This window comes from Salmo salar, chromosome ssa27, assembly GCF_905237065.1.
Source record: "Salmo salar chromosome ssa27, Ssal_v3.1, whole genome shotgun sequence".
In the NCBI taxonomy this organism is placed as follows: Eukaryota; Metazoa; Chordata; class Actinopteri; order Salmoniformes; family Salmonidae; genus Salmo; species Salmo salar.
Window position 1 is genome coordinate 28,917,212 of NC_059468.1, and position 16,838 is coordinate 28,934,049.

The 16,838-nt window shown below is 44.7% G+C and overlaps 1 protein-coding gene across 4 annotated transcripts in view; it reads left to right on the plus strand.

The window, feature by feature from the left end:
• The window catches only part of igf2bp3 (insulin-like growth factor 2 mRNA binding protein 3), a 41,054-nt gene that overhangs the window by 12,857 nt on the left and 11,359 nt on the right, over nt 1–16,838 (plus strand). For all 4 annotated transcript variants that reach the window (XM_045709240.1, XM_014178375.2, XM_045709241.1 and 1 more), the window contains 3 exons: nt 524–805; nt 1,569–1,703; nt 16,456–16,578. In XM_045709240.1, coding sequence (XP_045565196.1) covers nt 524–805; nt 1,569–1,703; nt 16,456–16,578 — 540 coding nt within the window. The remainder of the gene's footprint in view (nt 1–523; nt 806–1,568; nt 1,704–16,455; nt 16,579–16,838) is intronic.

Genomic DNA, 16,838 nt, shown 5'->3' on the forward strand with positions numbered 1-16,838 from the left:
TCTGCAAGACCAGTCAAACTAAATTTGTCTGATTGCTTCACACTATTTCCCCACACTGCGTTTGTATTGAATCGATTTGAATTGATTACCCTTTTGTTAGTTCACCTGACTCCTCACCCTCTAAAGCAGTCACGTCTAATTAGTTGCTGCTATAGGAGTAACGTGCTGGCTGAGAGATGCTAGCTCACTGCTGCCCTCTGGTGTGTGTGTGGAATGCTGGCCTTTCCTGAAAGTGGGCTTGGCCGGTGTATGGAAATGAATGCGACCCTTCAGAGCAGTTCACAGAACAGTCAGTCCTGGCCTTGTAGAGCAAGTTTTGTTCCAGCCCAGCAATGATACACCTGATTCTTGTAATGCCTTAATCAAGATCTTGTTTCAGTAGTGGGATAGAGAGAAAATAAAATCTTCAACTTGCGTCAGTATCTACAGGGTTCAAGCAAGTTTCTCCTTCTCTGTGACGGAAAGCTTTCTATTATCAATGCTGTGACAGTGACTGACTGCTGCTTCTTTGTGTGATTGCCAGGGCGATGGAGAAGCTGAATGGCTTCCTGATGGAGAACTTTGCCCTGAAGGTGTCGTACATCCCCGACGAGATGGCCACCGCTGACGTCCCACCTCTGGGAGGGGGTAGGAGGGGCTTTGTCCCCCGTGGCCCGCCCCGCTCAGGTTCTCCGGGCCTGGGGGCGCGCCCCAAACTGCAGTCGGAAGTCCCCTTGCGCATACTCGTTCCCACGCAGTTCGTAGGAGCCATCATCGGCAAGGAGGGAGCCACCATTCGCAACATCACCAAACAGACACACTCAAAGTAGGACTACGTCCCTGATCATGTACACAGTATACACCCAACAGTTTGCTGGGGTGCGTTCCGCAGGACACAATGTTGTGCAACGATTAGATAGAAATACAGCATGTAGGTCAAACACCCTTCTTTTACATGTAGAATTAGGAATTACATTGGCACTATTCAATATGTCCCTATCTGCAACTTTCCACAACATTTCTCTACTGAACTTGGCCCTGATTTATGACCATATGTAAATACATTTTATGATCCACTTCTTGGCTTGGTAACATAAAGCTCACTCCCACAGAAATAATCATACTCTATTGATTTAGGCTCAGTCTACCAATTGACGTGACCCTCTTAAGGCATCTCAAGTTGAAAAAGATGGGCTTTAACAGTTTCACCCATCTTCAGTGATTCTGTGGGATTAAGCCAGTAGGAAGGGTGGACGCTGGGATTGAACCCTGATCTCTGGTAGGGAATAGTATGAGACCAGCTGGTATCGTATCCGGCAGACGGGCTGTGCACACAAAAACAATGCCTTTCTTCCCTTCTAAACTTGGGCTCCTGAGTGACGCAGCAGTCTAAGGCACTGCATGTCAGTGCAACAGGTGTCACTACAGTCCCTGGTTCGAATCCAGGCTGTATCACATCCGGCCGTGATTGGGAGTCCCATCTGGGTTTGGCCGGGGTAGGCCGTCATTGTAAATAAGAATTTGTTCTTAACTGACTTGCCTAGTTAATTTTTTTTATTTAACTTCATCTTTCTCTTGCACCTCACCAGGATCGACATCCACAGGAAGGAGAATGCGGGAGCGGCAGAGAAGCCCATCACGGTCCACTCCACCCCAGAGGGCTGCTCCAACGCCTGCAGAACCATCATGGAGATCATGCAGAAGGAGGCCCTTGACACCAAGTTGTGAGTTCACACATGCATAGACCGCCGATGACCTTTTAATTATTTTGCGATATGAAACAATCATAATTCAGTGCATTCGGAAAGTATTCAGACCCCTTAAATGTGGATAGTTTTTCTTTACAGCCTTATTCTAAAACAGATTTTTTTTTAAATTATTTTTTTAAAATTACTTATTCTACACACTACCCCATATTGACAAAGCGAAAACGGGTATTCAGACCCTTTTCTATGTGACTTGACTTTTTTGGTATTTTATTAGGATCCCCATTAGCTGTTGCAAAGGCAGCCGCTACTCCTGGGGTTCACATGAAACATGACATTATACAGAACATTAATAGACAAGAACAGCTTGAGGACAGAATTGCATCTGTTTTTTAAAGGCACATGTAGCCTACATATCAACACCTACACACAAACTATTTAGGTCAAATAGGGGAGACGCATTGTGACATGAGGTGGTGCTTTATCTGGGGTTTAAAAAAAATAAGTTTTTATTTGAGCTATGAAATGGAACAGAGTTCCATGCAATAATGGCTCTATATAATACTGTATGCTTTTAAAAAAAAAAAATCTGGATTTGGGGACTGAAAAGACCCCTGGTGGCATATCTGGTGGGGTAAGTGTGTGTGTGTGTCAGAGCTGTGTGCAAGATGACAATGCAAACAATTTGGGATTTATAAAAAGTGATGCAGTCAGGCTCTCAACTCTTAGCCAAGAGAGACTGGCATGCATTGTATTTATCAGCCGCCTTATTACAATGAAGAGCAAGACGTGTCGCTCTGTTCTGGGCCAGCTGCAGTGTAACTAGATCTTTCCTTGCAGCACTCTACCACACGACTGGTCAATAATCAAGATAATACAAAACTAGAGCTTTCGGAGCTTCTTGAAGTGTGGTGTCAAAAAAGCAGAGCAATTGAATCTACGTGTTTTGACCATGACAGTTTACAATCTAAGGTAACGCCAAGTAATTTAGTCTCAACTTGTTCAACAGCCACACCATTCATTACCAGATTCAGCTGAGGTCTAGAACTTAAAGAATGACTTGTACCAAATCCAATGTTCTTAGTTTTAGAGATGTTCAGGACCAGTTTATTACTGGCCACCCATTTCAAAACAGACCAACTCTTGTGGTTGCTGATGCGTATATGGTTGAAGCACACATGGACACACATGCTTTGTTTAATGCCAGTGGCAGGTCAATGGTAAAAATAGGAAAGAGTAGAGGGCCTAGAGAGCTGCCCGGCGGTGCGGTTGTGGAATATTCTAATCAATATTATCAAAGGCTGCACTAAAATTTAACAGTACAGCTCCCACAATCTTCATATTATCAATTTCTTTCAACCAATCATCAGTCATTTGTCAGTGCGGTACATGTTGAGTTCTCTTCATAAGCATGCTGAAAGTCTGTTCATTTGTTTACAGAGAAATAGCATTGTAAACTAAGCAAAAAAGAAACGTCCTCTCACTGTCAACTGCGTTTTATTTTCAGCGAACTTAACATGTTTAAATATTTGTGTGAACATAAGATTCAACAACAGACATAAACTGAACAAGTTCCACAGACGTGTGACTGTTCCATTTCTGTTAATGTGTCCCTGAACAAAGGGGGAATCAAAAGTAACAGTCAGTATCTGGTGTGGCCACCAGCTGCATTAAGTACTGCAGTGCATCTCCTCCTCATGGACTGCACCAGATTTTCCAGTTCTTGCTGTGAGATGTTACCCCACTCTTCCACCAAGGAACCTGCAAGTTCTCTGACATTTCTGGGGGGGATGGCCCTAGCCCTCACCCTCCGATCCAACAGGTCCCAGATGTGCTCAATAGGATTAAGATCTGGGCTCTTCGCTGGCCATGGCAGAACACTGACATTCCTGTCTTGCAGGAAATCACGCACAGAACGAGCAGTATGGCTGGTGGCATTGTCATGCTGGAGGGTCATGTCAGGATGAGCCTGCAGGAGGGGTACCACATGAGGGAGGAGGATGTCTTCCCTGTAACGCACAGTGTTGATTGCCTGCAATGACAACAAGCTCAGTCCGATGATGCTGTGACACACCGCCCCAGACCATGACGGACCCTCCACCTCCAAATCGATCCCGCTCCAGAGTACAGGCCTCGATGGAACTCTCATTCCTTTGACGATAAACGCGAATCCGACCATCACCCCTGGTGAGACAAAACCGTGACTCGTCAGTGAAGAGCATGTTTTGCCAGTCCTGTCTGGTCCAGCAACGGTGGGTTTGTGCCCATAGGCGACGTGATGTCTGGTGAGGACCTGCCTTACAACAGGCCTACAAGCCTTCAGTCCAGCCTCTCTCAGCCTTTTGCAGACAGTCTGAGCACTGATTGAGGGATTGTGCGTTCATGGTGTAACTTGTTGCCATCCTGTACCTGTCCCGCAGGTGTGATGTTCGGATGTACCGATCCTGTGCAGGTGTTACACGTGGTCTGCCACTGCGAGGACGATCAGCTGTCTGTCCTTTCTCCCTGTAGTGCTGTCTTAGGCGTTTCACAGGACAGACATGGCGATTTATATCCCTGGCCACATCTGCTGTCCTCATGCCTCCTTGCAGCATGCCTAAGGCACATTCATGCAGATGAGCAGAGACACTGGGCATCTTTCTTTTGGTGTTTTTCAGAGACAGTAGAAAGGCCTCTTTAGTGTAGTAAGTTTTTGTAACTGTGACCTTAATTGTCTACCGTCTGTAAGCTGTTAGTGTCTTAACGACCGTTCTACAGGTGCATGTTCATCAATTGTTTATGGTTAATTGAACAAGCGTGGGAAACAGTGTTTAAACCTTTTATAATAAAGCTCTGAAGTTATTTTGGTTTTTACGAATTCTTTGGAAGACAGAGTCCTGAAAAAGAGACGTTTCTTTTTTGCCGAGTTTATTTGGTCCAAAACCATTTTTTTCTAACAACTTGCTAAGAGCTAGCAGCAAGCTTTATAGGTATGCTGTTAGAACAAGTTAAGGCCGCTTTACCACTCTAGGATAACTGGATTTACTTTAGCTTCCCTCCAGGCCTGAGGACAAAGACTTTCCTCTAGGCTCAGATTAAAGATATGACCGGAGTGGCTATAGTCAGCTATAGTCAGCTTTCGATCTCAGTTGTCAATGCCAGGAGGTTTGTTGTTATTATTGATAATTTTTCCAACTCTCCCACACTAACTTTACGAAATTCTAACTTGCTATGATTTTCTTTCATTATTTTTTTAATGCATGAATACGGTGGCTCACTGTTCGCTGTTGGCATTCCCTGCCTACATTTGCCCACTTTGCCAATGAAGTAATCATTAAAATAATTGGCAACATCTAATGGTTTTGTAATGAATAATCCATCTGATTCGATGAAAGATGGAGTTGAATTAGTCTTTTTGCCCATAATTTCATTTAAAGTAGGCAAGTTTTTCACCCCATTCTTTATATCATTGATCTTGGCTTCATATTTCCTTTTTGTTTTGTTTGTTTACACCTCTCAATTTACAGCCAGTCAGATGTGCAGCCAGACTTATTAGCCACTCCCTTTTCCCCTTCTCTTTCAACCATAGTTTTTCAATTCCTAGTCAATCCATGGAGCCTTATTGAGCTCAGGTGCGTCCTGTTTCCATAGATCATCCCTGATGTTTCTACAACTTGGAGTCCACCTGTGGTAAATTCAATTGATTGGACATGATTTGGAAAGGTACACACCTGTCTATATAAGGTCCCGTAGTTGGCCGTGCACATCAGAGCAAAAACCAAGCCATGACGTTGAAGGAATTGTACGTAGAGCTCGACACAGGATTGTGTCGAAGCACAGATCTGGGAAGGGTACCAAAAAATGTCTGCAGCATTGAAGGTCCCCAAAAGCATAGTGGCCTTCATCATTCTTAAATGGATCACTCCACCAATCAGGCCTTTATGGTAGTGTGGCCAGACAGAAGCCACTCTTCAGTAAAAGGCACATGACAGCCTGCTAGGAGTTTGCCAAAAGGAACCTTAACTCTCGCTGGTCTGATGAAACCAAGATTGAAGTCTTTGGCCTGAATGCCAAGCTTCACATCTGGAGAAGCATGGTGGTGACAGCATGCTGTGGGGATGTTTTTCCAGCGGCAGGGACTGTGAGGCTAGTCAGGGCCGAGGGAAAGATGAACGGTGCAAAGTACAGAGACCCTTGACGAAAACCTGCTCCAGAGCTCTCAGGACCTCAGACTGGGGGATAAGTTCACCTTCCAATAGGACAAAACCCCATGCACACAGCCAAGACAACGCAGGAGTGGCTTCGGGACATGTCCTTGAGTGACCCAGCCAGAGCCCGGACTTGAACCGGATCGAACATCTCTGGAGAGACCTGAAAATAGCTGTGCAGCAACGCTCACATCCAACCTTACAGAGCATGATAGTCTCTGCAGAGAAGAATGGGAGAAACTCCCCAAATAGTTGTGCCAAGAAGACTCAAGAAGACTGTAATTGCTGCCAAAGGTGCTTCAATGAAGTACTGAGTAAAGGGTCTGAATACTTATGTAAATGCAACCAGAGGGAAAAGAACTCCCTTGGCCTCCATTTGGCAAATCAGACAATAATTCTATCCTCCTAATTCCTGCTTACAAGCAAAAATTAAAGCAGGAAGCACCAGTGACTATATCAATAAAAAAGTGGTCAGAAGAAGCAGATTCTAAGCTAAAAGGCTGTTTTTTGCTAGCACAGACTGGAATATGTTCCTCCAATGGCATTGAGGAGTACACCACATCAGTCATTGGCTTCATCAATAAGTGCATCGACGTCGTCCCCACAGTGACTGTACGTACATACCCCAACCAGAAACCATGGATTACAAGGCAGCATCCGTGCTGAGCTAAAGGCTAGAGCTACCACTTTCAAGGTGTGGGACTTTAAACCAGAAGCTTATAAGAAATCCCGCTATGCCCTCCGACCCATCAAACAGGCAAAGCGTCAATACAGAACTAAGATTGAGTCATACTACACCGGCTCTGACGCTCATCCGATGTGGCAGGGCCTGCAGACCATTAGACGACAAAGGGAAGCACAGCCAAGAGCTGCTCAGTGACATGAGCCTACCGGACGAGCTACACTACTTATATACTCGCTTTGAGGCAAATAACACAAACATGCATGCAAGCACAAGCCGTACCGGAAGACTGGGATCACGCTCTCCGCAGCTGATGTAAGACCTTTAAACAAGTCAACATTCACAGGGCCACAGGGCCAGACGGATTACCAGGACGTGTACTGCGAGCATGCACTGACCAACTAGCAAGTGTTCACTGACATTTTCAACCTCTCCCTGTCTGAGTCTGTAATACCAACATATTTTAAGCAGACCACCATAGTGCCTGTGCCCAAGAACACCAAGGTAACCTGCCTAAATTACTCCCGACCCGTAGCACTCACGTCTGTAGCCATGAAGTGCTTTGAAAGGCTGGTCATGGCTCACATCAACACCATCATGCCAGAAACCCTAGACCCACTCCAATTTGCATACCGCCCCAACAGTGCTACAGAGGATGCAATCTCTATTGCGCTCCACACTGCCCTTTCCCCCCTGGACAGAAGGAACACCTAATGTGAGAATGCTATTCATTAACTACCGCTCGGCATTCAACACCATAGTGCCCTCAAAGCTCATCAATAAGCTAAGGACCCTGGGTCTACACACCTCCCTCTGCAACTGGATCCTGGACTTCTTGACGGGCCGCCCCCAGGTGGTAAGGGTAGGTAACGCATCTGCCACGCTGATCCTCAACAGGGGCCCCTCGGGTGCGTGCTCAGCCCCCTCCTGTACTCCCTGTTCACTCATTACTGCACAGCCAGGCACAACTCCAACACCATTACATTTGCAGATGAGACAACAGTGGTAGGCCTGATCACCGACAACAACCTCTCCCTCAACGTGATCAAGACTAAGGAGATGATTGGGGACTACAGGAAGAGAAACTGAGCACGCCCCCATTCTCATCGACGGGGCTGCAGTGGAGCAGGTTGAGAGCTTCAAGTTCCTTGGTGTTCACATGACCAACAAACATGGTCCAAGCACACAAAGACAGTTGTGAAGCGGGCATGACAAAACTTATTCCCCCTCAGGAGACTGAAAAGATTTGGAATGGGTCCTCAGATCCTCAAGGTTCTACAGCTGCACCATTGAGAGCTTCCTGACTGGTTGCATCACTGGCTGATATGGCAACTGCTCGGCCTCCAACTACTCGGCACTACAGAGGGTAGTGCGACTGGCCCAGTACCTCACTGGGGCCAAGCTTCCTGCCATCCAGGACCTCTATACCAGGCGGTGTCAGAGGAAGGCCCTAAAAATTGTCAGACTCCAGCCACCTTAGTTATAGACTGTTCTCTGCTACCACATGGCAAGCAGTACCGAAGCGCCAATTCTAGGTCCCAAGAGGCTTCTAAACAGCTTCTACCCCCAAGCCATAAGACTCCTGAACATCTAATCAAATGGCTACCCAGACTATTCACCCCCCCCCCCACACCACTGCCACTCTCTGTTGTCATCTATGCATAGTCACTTTAATTAACTCTACCTACATGTACATACTACCTCGACTAACTGGTGCCCCTGCACATTGACTCTGTACCGGCACCCCCCCCGTATGTTATTTTTTTTACTGCTTCTCTTTAATTACTTGTTACTTATCTTTTATTCTTATCTGTATTTTTTTGGAACTGCACTGTCGGTTAAAGGCTCGCAAGTAAGCATTTCACTTCACTGTATTCGGCGCATGTGACTAATAAAATTTGATTTGAATGTGATATTTCAGTTTTTTTTAAAATAAACACCTGTTTTTAGCTTTGTCATTGTGGGGTATTGTGTGTAGATTGAGGGAATTTTAAACTTTTTTTTTTTTATTTTTAGATTAAAGCGATAATCTAACAATGTGGAGAAAGTCAAAGGTTCTGAATACTTTCTGTACTGTATGTCAAAGATATCAAATTCCAGTTGATGCTTCAAAACCTACTTCATAAGAAGTTTAAAAAATAATCATGCATTCTTGGTAGAACAGATGGATGCAGTTCAATACATGATTTAATATACAATACCAGTGAAAAGTTTGGGCACCTACTCATTCAAGGCTTTTTCTTTATTACTTATTTCTACATTATAGAAGACATCACAACTATGAAATAACACACATTGATTCACGTAGTACCCAAAAAAGTGTTAAATGAAAATATATTTGAGATTCTTCAAAGTAGCCACCCTTTGCCCCAATGACAGCTTTGCAAACTCTTGACATTCTCTTAACCAGCTTCACCTGGAAAGCTTTTCCAACAGTCTTGAAGGAGTTCCCACATATATTGAGCACTTGTTGGCTGATTTTCCTTCACTGCGGTCCAACTCATCCCAAACATCTCAATTGGGTTGAGGTCGGGTGAACTGATGCAGCACTCAATCACTCTCCTCCTTGGTCAAATAGCCCTTACACAGCCTGGAGGTCTGCTGGGTCATTGTCCTGTTTTAAAAACAAATGATAGTCCCACTATGTGCAAACCAGATGGGATGGCGTATCGCTGCAGAATGCTGTGGTAGCCATGCTGGTTAAGTGTGCCTTGAATATATCTATCTATCTCCTCCATGCTTCACTGTGGTAACCACACATGCAGAGATCATCCGTTCACCTACTCTGCGTCTCACAAAGACACGGCGGTTGGAAAATCTCATTCGGACTCAGACCAAAGGACAGATTTCCACCGGTCTAATGTCCATTGCGTTTTACTTGGCCCAAGCAAGTTTTATTTTATTTTTTATTGGTGTCCTTTAGTAGTGGTTTCATTGCAGCAATTTGACCATGAAGACCTGATTTCATACAGTTGATGTTGTCTGTTACTTGAACTCTGAAGCATTTATTTGGGCTTGTAACTCTAATGAACTTATCCTCTGCAGCAGAGGTAACTCGGTCTTCCTTTCCTGTGGCAGTCTTCCGGAGAACCAGTTTCATCATAGTGCTTGATGGTTTTTGCGACTGCACTTGAATAAACTTTAAAGGTTCTTGAAGTTTTCTGCATTGACTGACCATGTTTTAAAGTATTCAAATCAAAGTTTGTCACGTGCGCCGAATACAACAGTAGACCTTACAGTGAAATGCTTACTTACCTTTTTTGCACTATTGGTTAGAGCCTGTATTAGGTGAACAATGGGTAAGTAAAGAAATAAAAACAGTGAAAAACAGTAGCGAGGCTCCATAGACACCGGTTAGTCAGGTTGATTGAGGTAGTATGTACATGTAGACATGGTTAAAGTGACTATGCATATATTATGAACAGAGAGGAGGAGGGGGTGGCGGGACAATGCGGTTAGCCAATGTGCGGGAGCACTGGTTGGTCGGGCCAATTGAGGTGCAAATAGTCCAGGTAGCCATTTGATTACCTGTTCAGGAGTCTTATGGCTTGGGGGTAAAAACTGTTGAGAAGCCTTTTTGTCCTAGACTTGGTACTCCGGTACAGCTTGCCATGCGGTAGTAGAGAACCGTCTGACTGGGTTGGCTGGGGTCTTTGACAATTTCCTCTGACACTGCCTGGTGTAGAGGTCCTGGATGCCAGGAAGCTTATCCCCAGTGATGTACTGGGCCGTACGCACTACCCTCTGTAGTGCCTTGCGGTCGGAGGCCAAGCAATTACCGTACCAGGCAGGGATGCAACCAGTCAGGATGCTCTCCGTTGCAGCTGTAGAAACTTGATCTCAGGACCCATGCTAAATCTTTTTCGTTTCCTGAGGGGGGAATATGCTTTGTCGTGCCCTCTTCACGACTGTCTTGGTGTGTTTGGATCATTCTAGTTTGGTGATGTGGACCCCAAGGAACTTGAAGCGCTCAACCTGCTCTACTACAGCCCCGACGATGAGAATGGGGGCGTGCTCGGTCCTCCTTTTCCTGTAGTCCACAATCATCTCCTTAGTCTTGGTTACGTTGACGGAGATGTTGTTATTCTGGCACAACCCGGCCAGGTCTCTGACCTCCCTATAGGCTGTCTCGTCGTTGTCGGGGATCAGGCCTACCACTGTTGTCGTCTGCAAACTTAATGATGGTGTTGGAGTTGTGCCTGTCCATGCAGTCGTGGGTGAACGGGGAGTACGGGAGGGGACTGAGCATGCACCCCTGGGGGGCTCCAGTGTTGAGGATCAGCGTGGCAGATGTGTTGCTACCTACCCTCACCACCTGGGGGCGGCCCGTCAGGAAGTCCAGGATCCAGTTGCAGAGGGAGGTGTTCAGTCCCAGGATCCTTAGCTTAGTGATGAGCTTTGAGGGTACTATGGTGTTGAACACTGAGCTGTAGTCAATGAATAGCATTCTCACATAGGTGTTCCTTTTGTCCAGGTGGGAAAGGGCAGTGTGGAGTGCAATAGAGATTGCATCATCTGTGGATCTGTTTGGGCGGTATGCAAATTGGAGTGGGTCTAGGGTTTCTTTGATAATGGTGTTGATGTGCGCCATTACCAGCCTTTGAAATCACTTCATGGCTACTGACGTGAGTGCTACGGGTCTGTAGTCATTTAGGCAGGTTGCCCTTGTGTTCTTGGGCACATGGACTATGGTGGTTTGCTTGAAAAATGTTGGTATTAGACTCAATCAGGGACATGTTGAAAATGTCAATGAAGACACCTGCCAGTTTGTCAGCACATGCCGGAGCACACGTCCTGGTAATCCTTCTGGCCCCGCAGCCTTGTGTGTGTTGACCTGTTTAAAGGTCTTACGTTGGCTTACGGAGAGCGTGATCACACAGTCATCCGGAACAGCTGATGCACACATGCATGCCTCAGTGTTGCTTACCTCGAAGCGAGCATAGAAGTGATTTAGCTCATCTGTTAGGCTCGTGTCACTGGGCAGCTCGCGGCTGTGCTTCCCTGTGTAGTCTAATAGTTTGCAAGCCCTGCCACGTAAGACCAGTGTCGGAGCTGGTGTAGTATGATTCAATCTTAGCCCTGTATTGATGCTTTGTCTGTTTGATGGTTCATCACAGGGCATAGCAGGATTTCTTGTAAGCTTCCGGGTTAGTCCCACACCTTGAAAGCGGCAGCTCTACCCTTTAGCTCAGTGCGAATGTTGCCTGTAATCCATGGCTTCTGGTTGGGGTATGTACGTACAGTCACTGTGGGGATGACGTCCTCGATGCACTTATTTATAAAGCCAGTGACTGATGTGGTGTATTCAATGCCATCGGAAGAATCCCGGAAAATGTTCGTCTGTGATAGCAAAACAGTCCTGTAGTTTAGCATCTGCTTCATCTGACCACTTAAAAAAAAATAATTATAGACCGAGTCACTTGGTGGAATGTTGTTTCTCTTTGCTTATTTGAGCTGTTCTTGCCATATGGATTTAGCCCTATTTGGTAAAAGACCATCTTCTATATACCAACCCTACCATGTCACAACACAGCTGATTGGCTCAAACACAATTTATGGAGTTTCTTTCCATTTTAATACCATTTAACAAGGCACACCTCTTAATTGAAATGCATTCCAGGTGATTACCTCATGAAGCTGGTTGAGAGAATGCCACAAGTGTTAACTTGTCATCAAGGCAAAGAGTGGCTACTTTGAAGATTCACAAATGCAAAATATATTTTGGTTTACACGTTTTTGGTTACTACATGATTCCATATGTGTTATTTTATCGTTTTGATGTCTTCACTATTATAATACAACGAAAAAATCAACTGTGGAATGAGTGTTTCAACTTTTGACTGGTACTGTTATTCACCAATAAATGTTTTGGTAGTCAAATGTTTAGCTATCAGGTTGTAAATCAAAGCTGGCCTGGTACATTGTTTGCTTCCTCCATTCGGGATGCACTGTTTCAATGACTCAATATTTTGGACAAATCTGATGTCTGTAACTAACAGAGAACCCAAACCAGCTGCGCGTGCGCTATTGTGCATACATTTATTTTGTCCCCTTACACCAAACGCAATCAGACACGCAGGTCTTTACCAATAACATTAATTTGGGGACAGGTCGAAAATCATTAAACATGTATGGCTAGTTAGCTTGCACTTGCTAGCTAATTCGTCCTATTAAGCTAGCTTGCTGTTGCTAGCTAATTTGTCCTGGGATATAAACATTGAGTTGTTACCTGAAATGCACAAGGTCCTCTACTCTGACAATTAATCCACACATAAAACGGCCAACCGAATTGTTTCTTGTCATCTCTCCTCCTTCCTGGCTTTTTCATCTTTGAACTTATATGGTGATCGGCATCTACACTTTCGTAGTATTACCACAACCTGCAAAACAGTTCGTCTTTCAATCACCCACGTGGGTATAACCAATGAGTTGGCACGTGGGTACTTGCTTCTATAAACCAATGAGGAGATGGGAGAGGCAGGACTTGACGCACGATCTGCGTCAGAAATAGAAAGGCACGCGACGTGTCCGGTCAGCGTCGAAAAAATAAATTTAGAAATCCATTATTGCACCCACACTGTTCGCGCGCCAACGAGCGTCTGCGATACCAAGGGCTAAAATAGAACTCCTATTTCTGACGCAGATCGCGCTGCAAGTCCTGCCTCTCCCTCATTGGTTTATAGAAATTAATGTATGCACGATGGTGCATGCGCGCAGCCGGTTTGGGTTCCGTGTAATACAATCAAATACAATCCAGCTAACAAGGGCAACGATCACATGTCAGTCATTACATGGGTAATAGGCTAGCGCATGTGTCAACCAAGGCGTGACACATTTCTATCCAGCCCGGTGTTGTCCAGAAAATCAACCCCCTGACAGATTTGTCCCCCCTCTTTCACGTGAAAAGACTTGCTTGCTGGTTGATTTCAGATCGCGTTTTAATTACATTTTCTTATGTCTGTTTGATCATGGGGTAAGGCGCTAGCTAGTAAGGTCTGCAGTTTTCGGTTTGGCTATTTGTTTCAAGTGTCAGTCTAGAAATAAATCTCTTTGCCAAAATTCATCTCATGTCTTATTTGACTAGTAGTTCTGAAATGTTTGCCTACATTTTACTCCCTCTGTTTAATGGTACACGCACATTCATTTCAGTTGCCTGTCCTGACGTGAAGTTTGATCTATAGAAAGTATTTCACTCTTTGTGCTACAAAGTATTTGACTCTAGTCAGGAAATTAGAGGGGTATTTCGGCAAGGCCATTTTCTTGCCTGATAAAATCCCCCCCCCTTCTATGTCGGGACTGCAGGGCCTTGCACACTTCAGAATAATTTTGGTAGCTCATGTTGACCAGTACTGTGTGTGCCACAGAAAGTATGTGACTCTAGCCACAAAATGAAGGATATTAGAAGGGGGTGGAAGATTTTGGCAGGCAAGAAAAAAGCCTTGCCGAAATCCTATCCCCCTTGTAATTTCCTTAATTTTGTGGCTAGAGTCAAATACTTTCTGTGGCACACCGAGTCAAATACTTTCTATAGAACAGACTTCACGTCAGGATAGGCAACCCAAATGTATCATTAATGTGTTAAGCATAGAGGGAGTAAAATGTAGGCAAGAAATACATGTTTCAGAACAACTACTAGTTGACTAAGACATGGGAGAGATGACGAATTTTGGCAAAGAGATTTATTTATAGACGAATACACTTGAAACAAATAGCCAAACCAAAAACTGCAAACATTACTAGTGCCTCCCCCGCGGACAAATGGACCTAAGTTAAATGAAACGCAACTTAACGTGATCAGAAATCTCAACTAGCAAGTAAGTCGCAGCACTGAAGAATTGTGGATTTTGGTTAATTCATTTTGGCCCACAACCATACAGCCAACGTTGCACTGCACTACAAGTCACAGCAAAAACTGCCAACCTGCTGCACACCAACGGGCATTGCGTTGCCACACACACAACCCTCTTCCCAGACACACACGAGCCAGCCAGAGCACTAACCGACTCTTCTGCCGGAACAAATGTTTAAACGTGTTGTAGGCTAAATGTCCATGACGAGGTTCTGTGCCGAAGGGTCACTGCTGTAGCCTGCAGAAAATGCAGCCAGAACAATTTCATATTGGTTATTGAAACTTTGAAAGATAAAGGATTCAGATGCGGGTTTAAATTACTACTAAAGGACAATGGGACACACAAGCGAGTATAAATTAGTCAACAGTTGAGTCATATACTGATTCGCCTGATTGCGCTCGCATCGGTGAATTCAACTTCAATTGCGCTGCTTTCGTGTGTCCCGTTTCTAGCACGCGGCAAGGTGTACAGACATGCCACAGTCCTAGCTAGCCTATTAAAATGTTGCCGTCTGGCTTCAGTTTTTATAGCTTGAAGATGAATAAGCAAAGAACTAAACCTGCAACAAAACACCACGCAAAGGAGAAACATATTACAGCCACATTTGTTCAGTAGCCTAGGCTGGTTACTCAACTACAAGATATTGAGTGCACCATACAGCAATTCTGCATTCATTATTTATTTAGCAAGCTAAAAATACGGAGTGGGTGTGTGACCAACTTTCCCCCCTCATATCGCTTTTCGGTGGCTACAGGAAGGGATGCAGGTGTCAATTGGGTTGCTAGTAAAACATGTGAATCACTTTGCTAGCTACAGTAGCTATGCTGACCCTGAACGACTTATCCACAGTTAGCAGTGGTCAATCAAATGTATTGGCGTCGATCAAATGGGAGAGCTGGCAAGTTCCCATTCAGTTGTCAAACCGTGGGACAATTTGCATGCATTGCCAGGGAAGCTGCAGAAGGACGGGGAAGGTTAATGCCAGGACTACGTTTTTGGCTAGAAGGTCCAAGCTGCTTGATAAGGACTCCATGAGAGTGCTAGCTACTGCCTTCATTCAATGCCATTTTGACTACGCTAGTACTTCCTGGTTTGGTGGTTTATCTAAGCTTCTGAAGGGGAAGCTCCAGATACAGGAGCTGCTTTTAGGAACTCAACTGGCTGCTTGTTGAGACTAGGGTGTCCCAGATTAGACTGGGTTTGGTTTACAGAATTATTTATGGTTCTGCGCCCAGATATCTGATTACTTCCCCATGTTAGGGATGCACACAATCACAGCACCAGATCAGGTGTTGCTAATGTGTGCTTATACAGGTTCAGGAGTAATGCTGGGAAAGGTACTTTCTTGTATACTGGAGCCTCAGAGTGGAACGAGTTGCCTCTGCCCATAAAAATGATGTCCTCTTCTGGGCAGCTTTAAAAATAAAGTAAAAAGAAAACTGTTCTGTTCTGAGGGATAGACTACCTTTTCATTATTGTTTGATCAATAGGACTGTGAAGTTCCGAAATGTAAGAGGACTCGTGATATTTTAAGAAATCCATTCAGTGTAATTTGTGGCTTTTGGCGAATGTGTTCTAATCTAAAGTCACGCTGTTGCTACTGCCTGTAAACACACAGTCCAGTTTAAAGTGAATGATGGCAGGCCCGTGTTGCAAAAGCTTATTTGCATATAGGCCTACTGTGGCTCGGATTGGCTGTGGCCTACCAGTCTGAGTAGACTCCGGTCCTGGACAAGACGGATGGTTTTATTTACTGCAGTGTCTATTAATTGTTCAACCGTAGGGCTGCTTTCCCTCTGTATTGCTATTGAATTTTCACATGCCTTGCTCTGTCATTCCCAAACATTCTATGAATTTATGAAAACGTGAAAATGACGACTTGCTCACTTGTCAATGTTAACCAAGTATATGATCAGATTTTAATAAGATTTCATGTTGCTAAAACGTCAGTTCCACTTTTAATTATTCTTCGACTTGAACAATTAACTCCTGTTGTCTTTCTCTCGCTCTTTCACACTTTCTCTCGCTCTGCCTCTCCTCTCTATCAACAGTACTGAGGAGATTCCACTCAAGATTCTGGCTCACAACAACTTTGTGGGCCGACTGATCGGGAAGGAAGGACGGAACCTAAAAAAGATTGAAGTGGACACAGAGACCAAGATCACCATCTCCCCGTAAGATGACCACACGCGTCCCAAAGTCAGAACTTCTAATTTCTCTGACTACTGAAATTATAAAGTCGATTTTTAGCATGTAAATCTTGGTGCGGCAAACTCAACCAATTTTGGTTGTTGATGCATGCCAGCGAATCCACAACACTAAACAATCCATTAATTGTACTATAACATGACAAACGGTGCCCACAAACTGTTAGGGCCAACATAAAGCTGTCCCAACAGCAGAGCTTTCCTTTCAGCACCATGGAGTGAATCCT